This window comes from Martes martes (genome assembly GCF_963455335.1).
Source record: "Martes martes genome assembly, chromosome: 9".
Classification (NCBI taxonomy): domain Eukaryota; kingdom Metazoa; phylum Chordata; class Mammalia; order Carnivora; family Mustelidae; genus Martes; species Martes martes.
In genome coordinates this window covers 123,862,670-123,879,583 of record NC_137896.1, presented here as the reverse complement: position 1 = coordinate 123,879,583, position 16,914 = coordinate 123,862,670, and the positions used below count along the sequence as shown (strand labels likewise).

The window sequence follows — 16,914 nt, the reverse complement described above, 5'->3', positions numbered from 1 at the left end:
TCTGTACCTTGTTTCACTTAGGAACTGGAACTATTATTCTAGTGGAGAGATCAAACTGAGTCGGTACAAAAGATAATCAATTAATGGCAAGGTAGTTTTGCATCATTAAACTAAACAATGCCTCGCTTTCCCAAATTCCACAAGTACCTTTCGTGCTGTCTTAAGAAAACAAAACAAAACTATTCTCTGTAGTTGGAAAAGTTTATTCCTGTGACTGTGTTAATAATAACCTTGAAATGGCCTGCCGTCTACCATTATACCCCCATATTTCTCTTATAAAAGTTTCAGTAAACTTACAGTCCTGACACAGTTACCATAAGCAGACTTCGATCTGGGAATGATTACACTTGCATATGGATTTAACTTAGGACAGGAATAAGTTAGCACCATCTTTTGACCTCTTTCTGAGCACAACATACAAACAGAATCCAGAAATGATGAGTATTTTACAGCAGCTGGCTTCCACAGGTGGTAAGATGGGTTTTGACACATGATGGGTCTAGTTATTCTGCAAGTGTGAGTTTTGGAAGTGGGCTTCTGCCAGTCTGATTATTAACTGGGAATTGAGTTGTTTTTATGAACTTCTAGCCTTGAGAACTTAAATGCATTTTTGAAACAAATTCACTTATAATTTAGCTGAAAAATAAAATACTGTTTTTCTTGTATTTTTACATCCTTCAATGACTGGAAACAGCTGAAAGCCCTGGAGAAAGTGTTTTTCTGAGGCCCCAACCTCCCCCATTCAGCCAGTGAGGGTTTCCTTCTGGCTTCAAAATTTCAATCTCTAGCCAAATGCTATTTTAGAAAAAAAAAAAAAAAATGACCACTATGGCCCTAAGTCAAACACAGATTTTCAAAAGTCCTCTTTGGGTAAAGCTCCTATAGATCAATATTCTGAAAAAATATTTTTTTAAAAGAAAGTATACATTTTTTGCTTTAAGATAATTGTATCGGGAGGTTCTAAAAATATGAATTAACACTGCTGCAAGCTGAAGTCAAATGTTTCAAAGTTTATGGAGACATTCTAAACCCACGGGGAGGGTATCTGAGATCTGACCTGCAGACTGTGGGTTCCTGGGCCTGGAAGAGCTGGCCCCTCAGCAGGGCGCCCTGCGTCGGACCCTACAGATGTCACAGCTCAGCACTGACCGTAAAACTCTAGATTAGCACAGCGCCCCCCCCCACCCCAAGAAATATATAAACTCATATGTAATTTGAAATTTTCTAGTAACTACATTAAGAAGTATAAAAGAATAGATGAAATTAATTTTATTTATTTATTTAGATTTTATTTACTTATTTGACAGAGAGAGACACATCGAGAGAGGGAACACAAGCAGGAGGAGTGAAAGAGGGAGAAGGAGGCTTCCTGGCCTGATGCGGGGCTCGATCCCAGGACCCTGGGATTATGACCTGAGCCGAAGGCAGCCACTTAATGACTGAGCCACCCAGGCACTCGGAAATTACTTTTAATAGTCTATTTTATTTAACCTAATAGTCTAAAATATTATCATTTCAACATGCAATCAATATAAAAATATTAGTGAAATATTTTCTCTCTTACGAGTACTAAGTTTCTGAAATCCAATGTGTCTGTTATACGTACAGCACACCTCCTTTCAGACTAGCCACAAAGAACCACACGTGGCCGGTGGCTGTCGTGTTTAGACAGTGCAGCTCCATCCTATTCAGAATGGACAGCAGACATATGATGCCATGGGAGTACCAGAGCCGCCAATTCTAGGGTTCTCAGACATATTCTCAAACACGGTACCCTCCAGTTTCAGAGACTGGTGCTTCCAAATGTGTTTGTGCAAGACTCAAACATTTGGGGGTGCCTGGGTGGCTTGGTCAGTTGGGTGTCTGCCTTCAGCTCAGGTCATGATGCCAGGGTCCTGGGACTGAGTCCCACATAGGGCTCCCTGCTCAGTGGGGAGTCTGCTTTTCCTTCTCCCTTGCCTTTCTTTCTGCTCATGTTCTCTCTCTCTTTCTCTGAAATAAATAAATAAAATCTAAAAAAAAAAAAAAAAAGATGCTAACATTTGGAGCAGTAACTCCCAAATGCTAAATATTCCAATCTTTGCCTTTCTGCACCTGCTTGCAGAGAAATCTGGTCTTGGTGTCAGAGCTGAACATTCCTATTCTAATGCACTGGAGAATAAAGAAAGACAGGCTGAGCCAACAGGTCATAGTGATGTAAATGTTTTATTTACATTTTGATAGAACTCATTATTCTATATATTACTGAGACCTCCACAGTAGAAGGCCCTAGAGAGAAGCATTGATTCTAGAAGCAAACCTAACAAAAACAGGTGGTAAACTTTGTTTAAGTATATACTGAAATCTATACAGTCAGCTTTACTTACTTCCTAAGCAACTTTCAAGAACTGCCTTATTTGAGCTAGAAGTAGAACTCTGTATGAAATCTACAAACCCTGGAGGTCTTAGTAGAACTCTTTATGAAATCTATAAACCCTGGAGGTCTTACAGACTCTTAACCAATTCTAGCACTTCACGCTCAGTAAATATTTCTGCCCATCTAGTTACTTCCTTGCAGCACCAAAGTGATTACCTTAGGTAAGTATGTCCTTATGGTTTCGTTGTCTCGCTTCACCACCTGCATCATTTCTTGGCCCCCAAGGTAGGCAGCATTAGCTACATTTGAAAAAAGAGTCAAACACTTAGAATATACAGAATAAACACATATGTCAAACTAATTGGATTTAATTCCCGTTCCCACTTTTCCTTACAGCAAGCACTGTCTGATGTGAGGTGTCACTGAGGCTAAGAAAGGTATGTTGCCCTCACCTGCCTTTCTCAATAGTGACACACAGCAGCGACAGGACAGCCTAACGTCAGCCACCAGAGCAAATGACCTACGGTGCGATTAAAAGCACAGACTTACAGATAAATCATGTATACTAGTAACTGCATGCAGTTACTAATGTGGAACTTTCCTAACCTTTTATTTTTTTTAAAGTTACAACTAAAATAAATGTTTATTTTAAAATAGGTTTAAAGAGTTTTTATTGAGGGTTAGTCCCTTTGTACTGACTGTGTAATGGGCAAAGTTGACCCTCTCCCTTTCAAGATGTCACATACCTGAGAAAGTCCTCATCTACAAATTTTCATTAAATGTTGTGTACCTTGGGTTCCATTTTGATTGGCATATTATTGTTACATTGCTTTCTTTTCTGTCATCATCTGCCTCGTATATTTGTCCTTTTCTTTATTTTTAAATCTTTTCTCATTTTGTTTTAAGTATGTCTCTTGAAATCATAAGTAGACCTCTTTAAAAATGTAATCTGAAAGTATCTCTTAAATAAAGGGACCTAACAGAGTCACATATATTAATATATGAGATCTCTGGTCTGACTCCAGTCATCCTATTTTGTATATGCTTTGCTTTCTTTTAATTTCCAACTTTCTATCCCCTTTTTTCTTCCTCTATGTATGTTGTTTTCTTCCTCTATGTATTTTAATGATGTTTTCTTCCTCTATGTATTTTAAAGTTCATTTATTTTTTTAGTGATCTCTACACCCAACATGGGGCTCAAACTCACAACCCCAAGATCAAGAGTTGCACACTCTTCTGAGTGAGCCAGCCACGTGTCCCTTTACTATCTCTTAAAAATTTCTTTTCACTGGGGCGCCTGGGTGGCTCAGTGGGTTAAAGCCTCTGCCTTCGGCTCAGGTCATGATCCCAGGGTCCTGGGATCAAGCCCCGAATCGGGCTCTCTGCTCAGCGGGGAGCCTGCTTCCCCCCGCACTCTCTCTCTGCCTGCCTCTCTGCCTACTTGTGATCTCTGTCTGTCAAATAAATAAATAAAATCTTTAAAAAAAATTTCTTTTCACTGAATAGTCTGAAAGCATGATTCTACTTTTATTCACTGAGTGGTTAGCTGTACCTAAAATTTTGGAAAAAAAACATATTTTTTCTATTGCTGTCTGGAATTAATCAGTGTCTATAACCTCTCCATCCAAACAAGGTGGACCCTGGCATCCCTGCACTTTCCTCATGCCTTCCTCTACCCTGTCTCCTCCTGGGAACTGTAGGTAATAAACTCCTATTCCAAAGGCAGTTCTCCATGCCTGTTACTTTACCACAGCCGATTCAAACAAATTCTGGACACACTGTAAAACAAGAAGCCAGACCTAGTATTCTAGGGAGGTCAGTGCCCTGGTTTTGTAGGTTAGAGTAGTGAAGGGGAGAAAGCTGCTCAAAGAGGGGCTGGGGAGGAACCTCCAGAGATGAGCAGAGGGCTCCTCTTTAGCTCCAGCTAAGTACTAATTGGCACTATCATGTGCGACACCACTAGAAGCTGGGGAACGAATCGCCTGAGAGGATTGAGAGGGAAGAGTGCCCAAACTGGGAGTAGTTACTGTTCCTACCAGCCTGGTAGGAAAATCTTGTAATTCATGGTGTATCAACTATAGAACTTGGAAAGGTTTTGCTTTGGTAGTGGGGTAACATTAGCTCTAAACTAAATGCTGTCTTGCAACCAACTAACAAAGCTTAAAAGCAAGAACAGAAAGTATCAAACTATTTCCAAATAACATAACTGTCCCATAACAAAGCTCAAGAACTTCTACGTAAATACAAAAATATCCAGCATCCAAAAAGGTAAAATTAACCATGTAAAACATCCCATAAACAGTTATCAAACATGCAAGGCAGGAAAATACAACTCAAAACAAGGGAAAAAGTTAATTAAAACAGACTCCAAAATGACAAAGATAATAAAACTGGAAAACAATAATGTTGCTGCGAAAACTGGATATACACACATGAAAGAATGAGTTGGACCACTGCCTTATACCGTATACAAAAATTAATTAACAATGGATCACAGTTCTAAATTTAAAACTCTCAGAAGCAAATATAAGAATAAATCTTTGTGATCTCAGATGAGGCAATGGGTTCAAAGACATGACACTAAAAGCACAATGAGAAAAGGAAAAATAAACTGGTTTTCATAAAAATTAACACTATATGCACTTTAAAGGACACCATCAAGAAAGTGAAAAGACAGCCCACAGAATGAAAAAAAAATTGTATATCCAATAAGGATCTAGTATCCACAATATATAAAGAACTCTCACAACTCAATAAAAAGACAAAAACTTGGTTAAAAATGGGTAAAAAGGAGCACCTAGTGGCACAGTTGGTTAAGTGTCCAACTCTTGATTTTGGCTCAGGTTGTGATCTCAGGGTCACTGGCTTGAGCCCTGCACTGGGCTCCATACGCTCAGCTCAGAGTATGCTTGAGTTTCCCTTTCCCTCTTCCTCTGCTCCTCACCCCCATGCTTGCATGCACTCTTTTTCTTTCTCTCTCTAAAATAAATAAATAAATCTTAAAAAAGAAATGGGCAAAGGATTTGAATAGGCCTTACTCTAAAGAAGAAGTACAGATGGCCAATAAGTGTGTGAAAAGATGCTGAACATCATTAGTCATCAAAGAAATGCAATCAAAACCACAATATCATACCACGTCACACCTAATGGACGGCTACAAGAAAAAAAAGACAAACAAAAGCCAGTGTTGACAGGGATGCAGAGAAATTGAAGCCCTCATACATTGTGGGTGGCATTGTAAATTGGTACAGGCACTTTGGAAAATAGTTTGACAGCTACTCAAAATGTTAAATATAGAGTTACCACATATATCCAGCACTTCCATTTGTAGGCACAAACCCAAGATAACTGAAAACAGAGGTCCGCACAAAACTTCATGTGAACGGGTACAGCAACATTGTCCGTGATAACCAAAAAGTAGAAACAATCTCTATTGTCATCAACTGATGAATGGAAAACCAAAATATGACATAGCCATATAATGGATATTATTGAGCAATAGTGAAGTACTGATACATGCTACAACATGAATGAACCTTGGACACAACATGCTCAATGAAAGAAGCAGGTCACAAAGAGCCACATACTATATAATTCCTTTTATGTTAAATGTCCATTATAGGCAAATACATTGAGAGAGAAAGTAGATTAGTGGTTGTTAGGGACTGGAGGAAGGTGGAAATGGGGAGTGATGGGCATGTGGTTTCTTTTTAAGGTGATGAAAATATTCTAAAAAGTCAGATAGTTGTCAAGGTTGTACTACTCTGAATAACATATTAAAAAACAACCACTGAAGAGTGAGTTTTATGGCATGTTAATTATATCTAAATTAGCCTATTTTTATGAAATTGGTATTTACAGATATTGAAAGTTTTGTAACCTATTCCGTATATTTGAGAAGTGAGAAATATTGAACATGTTAAGCAGAATTATGGAAGATGTAAGAAAAACTCATATCAAACTTCTAGAGATGAAAAATACATCCGATGGGATAACAGCAGAGTAGACATCATAAAAGAAAAATTAGTGAATTGAAGATATAGCAATAGAAACTATCCAAAAGGAAACATGGAGAGAAAGAAACTGGGGTTGGGGGGCACGGGGAAGAACAGACCCACAGAGAACCACAAGTGAACTTGAAAGTGGTGTCATATGCGTATACCACGTAACTGAAGTCTCTGAAGGAGAGAGGTACAGAAAAAATATCTGACAAAATATTAAAATATTACAACCATAAACCCACAAATCCAAGAAGCTCAAAGAATTCAAGTGCAAGAACCATGAAGAAAGCTATACCAAAGTACATAATGAATTGCTTCAAACTAGTGATAAAGAGAAAATCTTAAAAGTAGACACAGAAAAATGATACACAGTTGACCCTTTTACAACATGGGTTTGAAGTGTGTAGGTCCACTTATATAGGGATTCTTTTTGATTAATGTAGGATAGTACTGTTAATGTATTTTCTCTTCCTTATGATTTTCTTAATGTTTTCTTTTCTCTAGCTTACTTTACTGTAGGAATACAGTATATAAAAATGCAATATACACAGCACGTATTGGTTATTGGTAAGGCTTCTGATGAAGAGTAGGCTATTAATAGTTAAATTTTGGGGGAGTCAAAAGCTATATGCAGATCTTTGACTGCACATGGGGTTGGTGGCCCGTCCCTCACATTGTTCAAGGGTCAACTGTATTATATACAGATGAACCAAGAGCTAACATGACAGCAGATTTCCTCCTGAAATGATGTAACTAGGAGACAACAGAGGAACACTTCTAAAGTAATGAAAGGGGGAAAACGTGCCAATCTAGAATTCTATAGTCAGTGAAAATAGCTTTAAAAAATGGAGACAGAATACATTTCCAGACATACAAAAGCTGAAAGAATTAACTGTCAGTGGAACTACAAGAAAAGTCATGAGAAATACTTAGAGCAAGAAGAAGATGGAAATTTTGTCTACATAAAGAGATAAAGGACATCAGAAATAGTAATTATGTGGGTAAATTTAAATTACATTTTTGTTATTTATAGCTCTTTATAAGATAACTGACTGTTTAAGCGAAAATAATAATAACATATCAAAGAAGTAAATGTATGACAACACTATCACAATGCAGGAGGGAGAAAGGGCTCACTGCTGTTAAGTTTCTTCTCTCTTTTTTTTTTTTTTTAAAGATTTTATATTTATCTATTTGACAGAGAGGGATCACAAGTAGGCAGAGAGGCTTGCAGAGAGAGAAGGGAAAGCAGGCTCCCCACTGAGCAGAGAGCCCAATGCAGGGCTCAATCACAGGACCCTGAGATCATGACCTGAGCCGAAGGCAGAGGCTTAACCCACTGAGCCACCCAGGTGCCCCACTGTTGTTAAGTTTCTTACGGCATACTTCAAGTGGTATAATATCATTTGACGGCTGTAAAAGTTAAAGGTGTTCATTGTAAATTATAGTGACCACTGACACAGTAAAACAAGAATGACTAATAAGCCAATGAAGGAGATGAAATCATAAAAAATACCCAATTGAGTCATAGGAAGGTAGGAAAAAAGCAAAAGTGGAACAAAGACATAGGAAAATAGAAAATATATATCAAGATTACAGATTTAAGCCAGCCCAATTCATATAAACTGTCTCAACATTCAAATCAATAGGCAGAATGGATAAGAAAGCGAGAGTCAACTATTTGCTGCCTACAAGAAATAGACCTTATATATAAAGACATAAATAGGCTAAAAGTTAAAAAATGGAAAAAGATATATCATGCTAACTTTAGCCCAAAGAAAGGTGGAATGACTATATTAATATCAGAAAAACTGGATTTCAGATATAAGAATATTACTGGAGATAAAGGGTTAATTCATCAGGAAGGTATGAAAATCCTAAATGTTTATGCATCTAGTAGTATGTTTGAACTTCAAAATATGTGAAGTAAAAACTAACAGAAATATAAAAAGAAACAGACAAATCCACAAATATAGTTGGAGCTTTCAACATTCATCTTCAAATAACTGATTGGAACAGCTAGAAAGAAAATCAGTAAGGATAAAGAAAATGACACCATCGCGAATACCCAACTTTTGTATCAACATGGATGGGACTGGAGGAGATTATGCTGAGTGAAATAAGTCAAGCAGAGAAAGTCAATTATCATATGGTTTCACTTACTTGTGGAGCATAAAGAATAACATGGAGGACATTAGGAGAAGGAAAGGAAAAGTGAATCAGAGAAGAAAGGAAAAGTGAATTGGGGGAAATCGGAGGGGAAGATGAACCATGAGAGACTGTACTCTTGAGAAACAATCTGAGGGTTTTAGAGGGGAGGGGAGTAGGGGGATGAGTGAGCCTGGTGGTGGCTATTAAGGAGGGCATGTATTGCATGGAGCACTGGGTATTGCATATCAACAATGAATCTTGGAACACTGCATCAAAAACTAATGATGTATTTTATGGTGACTGACAAAACACAATAAGAAAAATAAAATAAAATAAAAAAATAAAAAAGGAAAAAAGGAAAAGAAAAAAAAAAAAGAAAATGACACCATCAATCAACTTGACCTAAGTGACATCTATAGAACGGTCTCCCCATCAAGAACTGAATATACATTCTTTTCAAGTATCCACAGAGCATTTCCCAAGTTAAGCCACATCCTAGTCCATAAAACGTGTATCAATCCATTTAAACAATTAAAATCATACAAAATATGTTCTCTGGCCATAATGGAACTAAATTAGAAATCGATAACAGAAAGATACCTGGAAAATCGCCAAATATATAGAAATGAAATAACCCATTTCAAAATAACCCCTGGGTCAAAGAAGAAATCTAAAGGGAAATAAGAGAGTATTGCGAAGTGAATAAAAATAAAACCACACCATATCCAAATTTGTGGGACATGACCACAGCAGTATTTAGAGAGTAATTTATAAAGCACTAAAAACCTATTTTAGAAATGGAAAAAGATCTCAAATGAATGACCTCAGTTCCACCATAGGAAACTAGAAAATGCCAAAGTAGGCAGAATAAAGTAAATAATAATATTCATAGCAGAAATTAGTGAAACAGAAGGCGGAAAAACAATTGAGAAAATAAATGAAACCAAGAACAAGTTCGATAAAATTGATAAGCCTTTAACCAGACTGATCAGAAAAAAAATACATGAGAACATGAGACATAAAACATTATCAATATCGGGAAAAAGAAGTGACACCCTATAGATCTTACAGACACCAAAAGGATAATCAGGTAATCTTGTAAATGACTTTATGCCAAGAAATTCAACAACTGAGATAAAATGAACAAAGTCAGAAATTTTAAGCTTACTTGAAAACAGATAACCTGAAAAGTCTTATATCTATTGAAGAAATTAAATTTGTAATTTAGAGCCTTTTCACAAAGAAAACGCCAGGGTAAGAGGACTTCATTGGTCCACTCAACCAAATATTTAAGGAAGAGATAATATTGATTTTATATAAACTCTTCCAGAAATGACTACACATATATGGATATTGGGGTTCTGACAGACCGAGGTAGCATTTAAGAGCGGCAGAATATTCTGTAGTAGGCAGAATTCTAGGCTGATGTGAATAATCCTTGCCCTTCTATGGTCTCCTCTCTTTGGAGTGTGGGTGACACCTGTGAATCTGATGACATCTTAACCCCTTAACTAGGTTATGCTATACAGCAGAGATGACTCTAGGGATGATCATCCTGGTGGTCTTAACCAGTCACACAGGTCTTTCAAAATATGAGTTTTCCTCTGGCTGGTGGAAGAAGAGGGAGTCAGAGATTCAAAGTGCTAAAAGGATGAGAAGAACCACTGCTGGTTTGAAGCTGGGGTTCATGTGGAAGGGAATGGAGACTGACCTGTGGGAGCTGAGACGGACCCCTGGCTCACAGTGAGCAAGACAGTGGGGAGGTCAGTCATAAAGCCACATAAACTGGACTCTGCCAACAACCCGAATGAGCTCAGAAGTGGATTTTTGGACATGCAGGGCCATAGGGGAGGTTTCTGAGATCCCGGCAATGGGGACTCTTGAACTGAGTGGGAGTTATGCGGGAGTATACTGTGGGTTATAAATCGTGGAGGTAAAAACATTCATGTTTTAATCACTTTTCTGTAGCATTAGTCCTGAATCAGAAACAACTTAAAAAATTCAAATAACTTATAAGGAATTTTGTATTTCTAAAAGTAATTTTTTTTAATTATTTTTTTTTTTTTTAAGATTTTATTTATTTATTTGTCAGAGAGAGAGAGAGAGCGAGCGAGCACAGGCAGACAGAGTGGCAGAGAGAGAAGCAGGCTCCTTGCGGAGCAAGGAGCCCGATGTGGGACTCGATCCCAGGACGCTGGGATCATGACCTGAGCCGAAGGCAGCCGCTTAACCAACTGAGCCACCCAGGTGTCCCTAAAAGTAATTTTTTAAAAAAATCAGGGAATGTACCTCACTCTGTCTTCATTTCTATTCTTCTTTTTCCCTGATAATTTCTGATCTAAGTATACTTTTTTTTTTTTTTTTAAAGAAAGTAACATACCAGTTTCCTTTCCAGTAATTGCTCCAAGGAAGCCATCTTTTTCATTCCTCAGAAATGCTTGTAACACAACACAGTGGTCAGAAATAATAATACCAAATGGACATGTAATTTCCTAAGGGGAAAACACATTTCTCTTGGCAATGACTGTCAACAGCATTCCTGGAAACCCAGCAGAATTCAGAGTTTCAAGCACCACAGTGAAGGAAATATCCAGGAGCAGGAGTAATGGAAACAAAAACATGAACATGAAGGAAAGAGAAGGATTCAGAAAAATGTGAATTGTTTACTTCTTTTTCCATCACAGATCTAAGTCCAGGTATAAGAAAACTCACCGAGGAGTCTAATATTCTGGTCTTTTTGCTACTGTATCCTCTGAAACCTGCTTACTGCAGGACTTGCCCTCCCAGGACAGTGGCTAATGGAATGAGGAGTGGGGACTGATGTTGGAAGACTGGCAGGACTTTCAGCTCACAGGTGAGATGGCATCACAAGTTCTCCAAGTACATGTAATCTATGAAGGAAAACCGTCTTCTGCTAAACTCCATCACCTACCTTGATGCTACTTCATCTTTCTGGAAAAATCCCAACTCATCTTCAAGTCCAATTCATTTGTCTTTTCCCTTCCTTACCTAGGTAGAACTGATTCCTCCTTTATTGGCATCACTCATTCTGGGCATCGATTCTCATGACAGCCCTAACTGTGACAGATGACAATTCTTCACATTCATCTCCCTTACTATGCTGGAAATTAGCTTAAAGGCAGGTGCTTTATTTCATTTATTATTCTTTTCAGGGCTTATCTGTGTACTTGGTTAACGACAGGTGTCAGTAAGGGTTGTTAAATGAAATGGGAAGGGATTGCGCTGGTGTCGGTTTTTCTGGGGGGTCTGGGGAGGCGACTGCTGGGAGGAAAAACCTGCTGCTTTCCTTGAAGTGGTGCCTGAGCTGATGTTACAGTGGAGGCCAGAACTGGAGGCAGATGCACAGGGACACTGGTGAGCTGAGCTGGGAGGTACTGGTATAAGACTAGCACAAATCACTTCGGGGAAGAGGGAGCATCTATGAGCTTCTGTTGGGACTGAAAAAATTAGGCCTCATAAAGCACTGGTCTCAGCAGTGAGGAAAAATGCAGAGGGAAGTAAATCCACAGTGAGTGTTCCAGTAGGAAGTTTGGGGGGAGATGCACACACAGTTTTCTGAGGTAGAACTTGGGGACTGGAAGCCAAGTTGTCTTGCTGGTTTGGTGACAGGAAGTCTAGAGCCTCCTGTCAGGTTTCACAGAATGCCCCTGTTTGTTTGATTTTGCCATTATACTGGTTATTATAACCGTCAGTTTAGTCTGCAATAGTCTGCCAACAGATCACCTTAACACCTCTGTGACACTGGGTTCACCAAAGGGAAAAACACAACTCAAGGTATATGATTTTTTTTTTTGGAAAAAAATAATACAACTTTGTAGAGTAGCAGATAACATACATATAAATTTTTTTAGAAAAATATAGTTGGGGGAAGTCAGAGGGGTAGACAAATCATGAGACACTGTGGACTCTGAGAAACAAACTGAGGGTTTTGGAGGGGAGGGAAGTAGGGGGATGGGTGAGCCTGGTGGTGGGTATTATGGAGGGCACGGATTGCATGGAGCACTGGGTGTGGTGCATAAATAATGCACTGAAAAAAAAGAAAAAATAAAATTAGAAAAAAAGAAAAATACAGCAAAACTTTCATTAAGTCACTGAATTCTAAATCAGAGATGATATTCTAGTGTTGTATCCAACCACCTTTTGTCCTAAATCCTAATACTGACCCCCCCCACCCCTCTTCCATCATGTTACATTTTAGGCTAAATTTCCATGAATTATTAAAGCTGCAGTTGTCTTTTCACAAGAGATTTTTCTAAGCTACACACATAATGAGAATAGGTAACGTGGGAGTCTGATTTTGTCTTACTAAAAAAATTATTCTGAGATTGAATTAAAAATATTTTGAGAAGAAATATGTGCTTCTTTAGTAAAGCTTATGTTTACTAGTACATGTTTAAACAGTTATTTCCATGTAGACCAAAGAAAAGAAAGATAATGAAATTTTTTTTTTTAAGAATGTATGCAACAAAGTAACATGCCCACCAGGAATGTCCTTTCTATCTGCACTATGTTTTTCTAGTTAGTTAACTGAAAGGAATTAAAACATGAATTTGGCCTAACGAACGAAAAGACCGTAGAATATTTTTTAAAGTTAATTACCTTGACCTGTGATACTGCTAAGCTAAAATATATTTGCTTTCAGCTTTGATCAAGAAATCCAATTTAACTGTCTCAGTGAAAAGCTTATTTCTCATGAAACAGAAGACCATCTATCGTAAAGAAATATGCAGTAGCAAACATTCCAGAATTAAAATTAAACTAAAAAACCCCATATATTTTCTTTAAAAGCAATTAAAACAATCTAATTATGCAAATTGATCTGATGAATACTGAGGTAAAGTTTATGAAGTATGCTAATTGAATCTGAGCTACTCTTTGAATGCGATAGGAAGGGATGTTTCAATATGCTGAAGGCTAATACGTAGAATCCCAGCCCATAGCAAGTACCATCTTTGCCAAAAGGGCAACAGCATTTGAAGTACTTGACTATTTTGGTTCCTTGAATTTTTCAGACCTTATTGCAACAAAAAAAAATGTGTATAAACTAAAGGATACAGAAAATCAGTGTCTATCTAGATACGGCAGGATTTATTATCCACTATTTGGACTAGCAAACTTCCTCCATTTGTTTCTGTAAGATTCCTACTGGAGCACAGACATTACATAATGTGCAAACACTGCAAGGCCTCCTAAAAGTCAGGCTGGCATGTTAGAGGTCACTGTCTGGATGACAGGAAAGCCAGAAAAACAGGTCTGCCGAGGATGTCACCGATGGCACAGACCACTGAGAATGATCTTGGAGCCGGTCTTCCTCTCTTGGTGAGCCCTCTCTTTGTGTAACCTAAAATTCATACTTCTGACTCAAGTGGGCTGGCTTGAGTACTGATTATCTTCGCCATTCATGAGATACAAGTTCAGCAGGAGCCCATTGATCATCTGCAAAAGCCAGGATCTTATGAATGTTGGTCTCCCTCAGCTGGGACCACCTTCCTTTCATAGTAAGCAAGGTCATCAGAATCACCTAAGGGATAGTCAGGGCAAGCCCAGGCAAAGGCAGTTTCTGTGGTACTTGCTGCAAGAGGAGGCAAGGGTGATGTGGGATCCCAAGGGGACAAGTAGGAAGAGGCTGGCTAGGATGACTGAAATGCTTGGTTAAGGATCAGCCTAGGGTCACTACTAGGAGACTTAATTAAGACTCATGTAAACCATTAACCAAGAACCCAAATAAAAAAGAAGTAATTTTTGCCTGCTTTCCCTTTACCCAAGGTTTCACAGTCCAAGTGGTAATGGGGAAAAAGAGACCCCTGAAGTACTGCTCACTTGAACATCAGAAAGCCAGATCCAGAACAAAGAGAACAGAAAATCAGAGAAGGATGGATGGCAGAAATAGCAGAGCTGTGCTCCAAAAGTTTGTTTGCACGTTGGTTGTTTGGAACAGAGATGAAGCAAGGCGGCTGGGAGCTCAGTCTAGTTTATAGAGTCTAATTTGCACATAGTATCTAACTTGTACAACAGTGGTTGTGAGGAAAAGGAATCCTGGGACTCTCCAAGCAGCAATGCAGCTGGAAGGCTCTAGTTGCCTTGAACCAGGGAGGGTAGTGTGTCAAGTCTGAACAGTCTTGTTTCTTGATGCCTGCACTTGAGGCCTCTGGAAGACACAGCAGGAGGTCAACTGCTATAGCTGGAAGGAAGATTCCTTTCTCTCACCTGCAGCTTATGCACCCTATTTCTCAAAGAGGGTGCTTAGAACTCTGGTGTAGGAAAATTGGAAAACACCTTTATATAATTCCTTCTTTTAGTTAAAAATATTAAACACTTGATTATATGTCACATGGGTTACACAGTCACTAAACGTATATAGAAAAATGAATAAAACTTTCATATACTCTATGTCCTGGTTTGGGTTTAGAAAATATTTCTGAAGAAGTGTAAGAAAAGCACAGGTGGCTACCTATCTAATGCCCATCAGAAAATATGATTTGGGTGAAGTGTTCTATAAATGTCTATTAAATCCTGTTGGTTGATAATTTGGTTGAATTCTTCTATATCCTTGCTAATTTTCTGTCTTGTTCTAGCAACTGTTGAGAGAGGTGTTCTTAAGTATCCAACTATAATTGGGGATTTGTCCATTACTCCTTTTAGTTCTATCAGTTTTCCTTCATTTATTTTGTAGCTCTTTTGTTTGGTGCACACACGTTTTGGATTGATATGTCTTCTATCTTCCTGGTAGATTGACCCTTTTATTATTATTATTATTTTAATTTTTAAATTAACACATAGTGTATTATTTGCTTCAGGGTGAATCTCTTATTATTAATGCAATGTCATTCCTGGTTCCTTTTGATTAATGTTTACATGATGTATCTTTTCCCATTCTTTTACTTTCAATCTACCTATATATTTGAATTGGGATGTCTAAAGACAGCATATACTTAGGTAATGTTTTTTAATCTATTCTGCCAATCTTTGTCTTTTAATTGGTGTATTTTGACCATTTACATTAATGTAATTATTGATATGTTAGAGTCTGTATGCCATTGTATTATTTGTTTTCTGTTTTTTTGTTTGTTTGTTTGTTTCTCTGTGTTCTTTCTCTTGCCTTCCCATGTGTTACTGAATATGCAGGGGTTTTGGTACTTAGTAAGCAAGCAGAGAAAAGTACATCCATTCCATTTTCCTGGAAGCACAATTCCTCAGAGGAAAATGGAGTCCCTAACTGGAAAATGCTTTTTATAATCTTCCCTACAGGGTAAAAAGAAAAACACCAAAAGAAAAAAACTGTAAAGGGAAATAAAATGATTTGTATGTGGAGTAATTTTATCTATGCTTGCCACAATTTGAAATGATTTCCATTTGGTCTCAAATAATTTCCAAAGATGTATTGGCCCTTAGAAATCAAGTCTAACTTTTGGTCTGATCAATGACTGAAAACCAGAAAGGGGGAAGGGTTTCTGACTTGCAGTCAATGCCTTTCTCACCTAGGCATCTCTGTCTCTTCCAGAATAGGAAGGAAGGATAAGGGGCCATACCAGGTCATTAAGGGGTCTCTCCAACTTTGGTCTTTGGTATTTTTTATAACTGTCCTTAGCTCTTCTCCCCTTCTGCCTATCTCAACTTCTTCCACTGCTATGCTAAGTCTATAATAAAGAGTGGGGTTGGAGAGAGTATGGAACAGACAAAAATTCACAAACACAGAAAATATATTGAACTTGATATTTGCAATCACTGTTTCTTACTACATATTTATAAAAATATCTCATACAACCAATCTGTAGCTGTACAGCAGGGCTGTGACTTGTTTCTGGATTCATTATGTACATGGCAGTGTAGCACTCTTAACACAGGTGAGCATGGTAAGCTTTTTTCAGGAGTCCTGCCTTTAGGGTCGACTGGGGCAAAAAGATGACAGCAGAAGCTATGGTAAAAGGAAGTTTTAGCATACAGGTAGATTTCCAAAGTTTGAACACTACCCACTATGTGTATGACTGCACAATTCCTGTAATTTCTCTGTATTTCTGTATCTTCATCTATAAAATGGCGAGAGTAAAATACCCAAGCCTGATTAGTTCTGAGGACTACAAGTAAAAGCTTAGAACGGTGCCATTAGCTGCTGCTGCAACTGTCATCATATCCTTTGCTGGAGGCTTATCATAAACACAATATTATATAGAGACTTTGTATATGTTATCATATTTAATCCTACAATAAACTTTTGAGGTATAGATTAAGAAAGGATTATTTTATTATGAAAATGATTTATAAATATTCTAAAAATTAGTATTAACTAAAAAGGTAGATTACATTTAAAAAACCAAGGTTGGGGGCGCCTGGGTGGCTCAGTGGGTTAAAGCCTCTGCCTTCAGCTCAGGTCATGATCCCAGGATC

The 16,914-nt window shown here is 38.0% G+C and overlaps 1 protein-coding gene across 2 annotated transcripts in view; it reads right to left on the bottom strand.

The window, feature by feature from the left end:
- Positions 1–16,914, bottom strand: part of LDAH (lipid droplet associated hydrolase) — a 108,150-nt gene that overhangs the window by 14,729 nt on the left and 76,507 nt on the right. For both annotated transcript variants that reach the window (XM_080814595.1, XM_080814594.1), the window contains exon 6: positions 2,573–2,655. In XM_080814595.1, the coding sequence (XP_080670721.1) occupies positions 2,573–2,655 (83 nt within the window). The remainder of the gene's footprint in view (positions 1–2,572; positions 2,656–16,914) is intronic.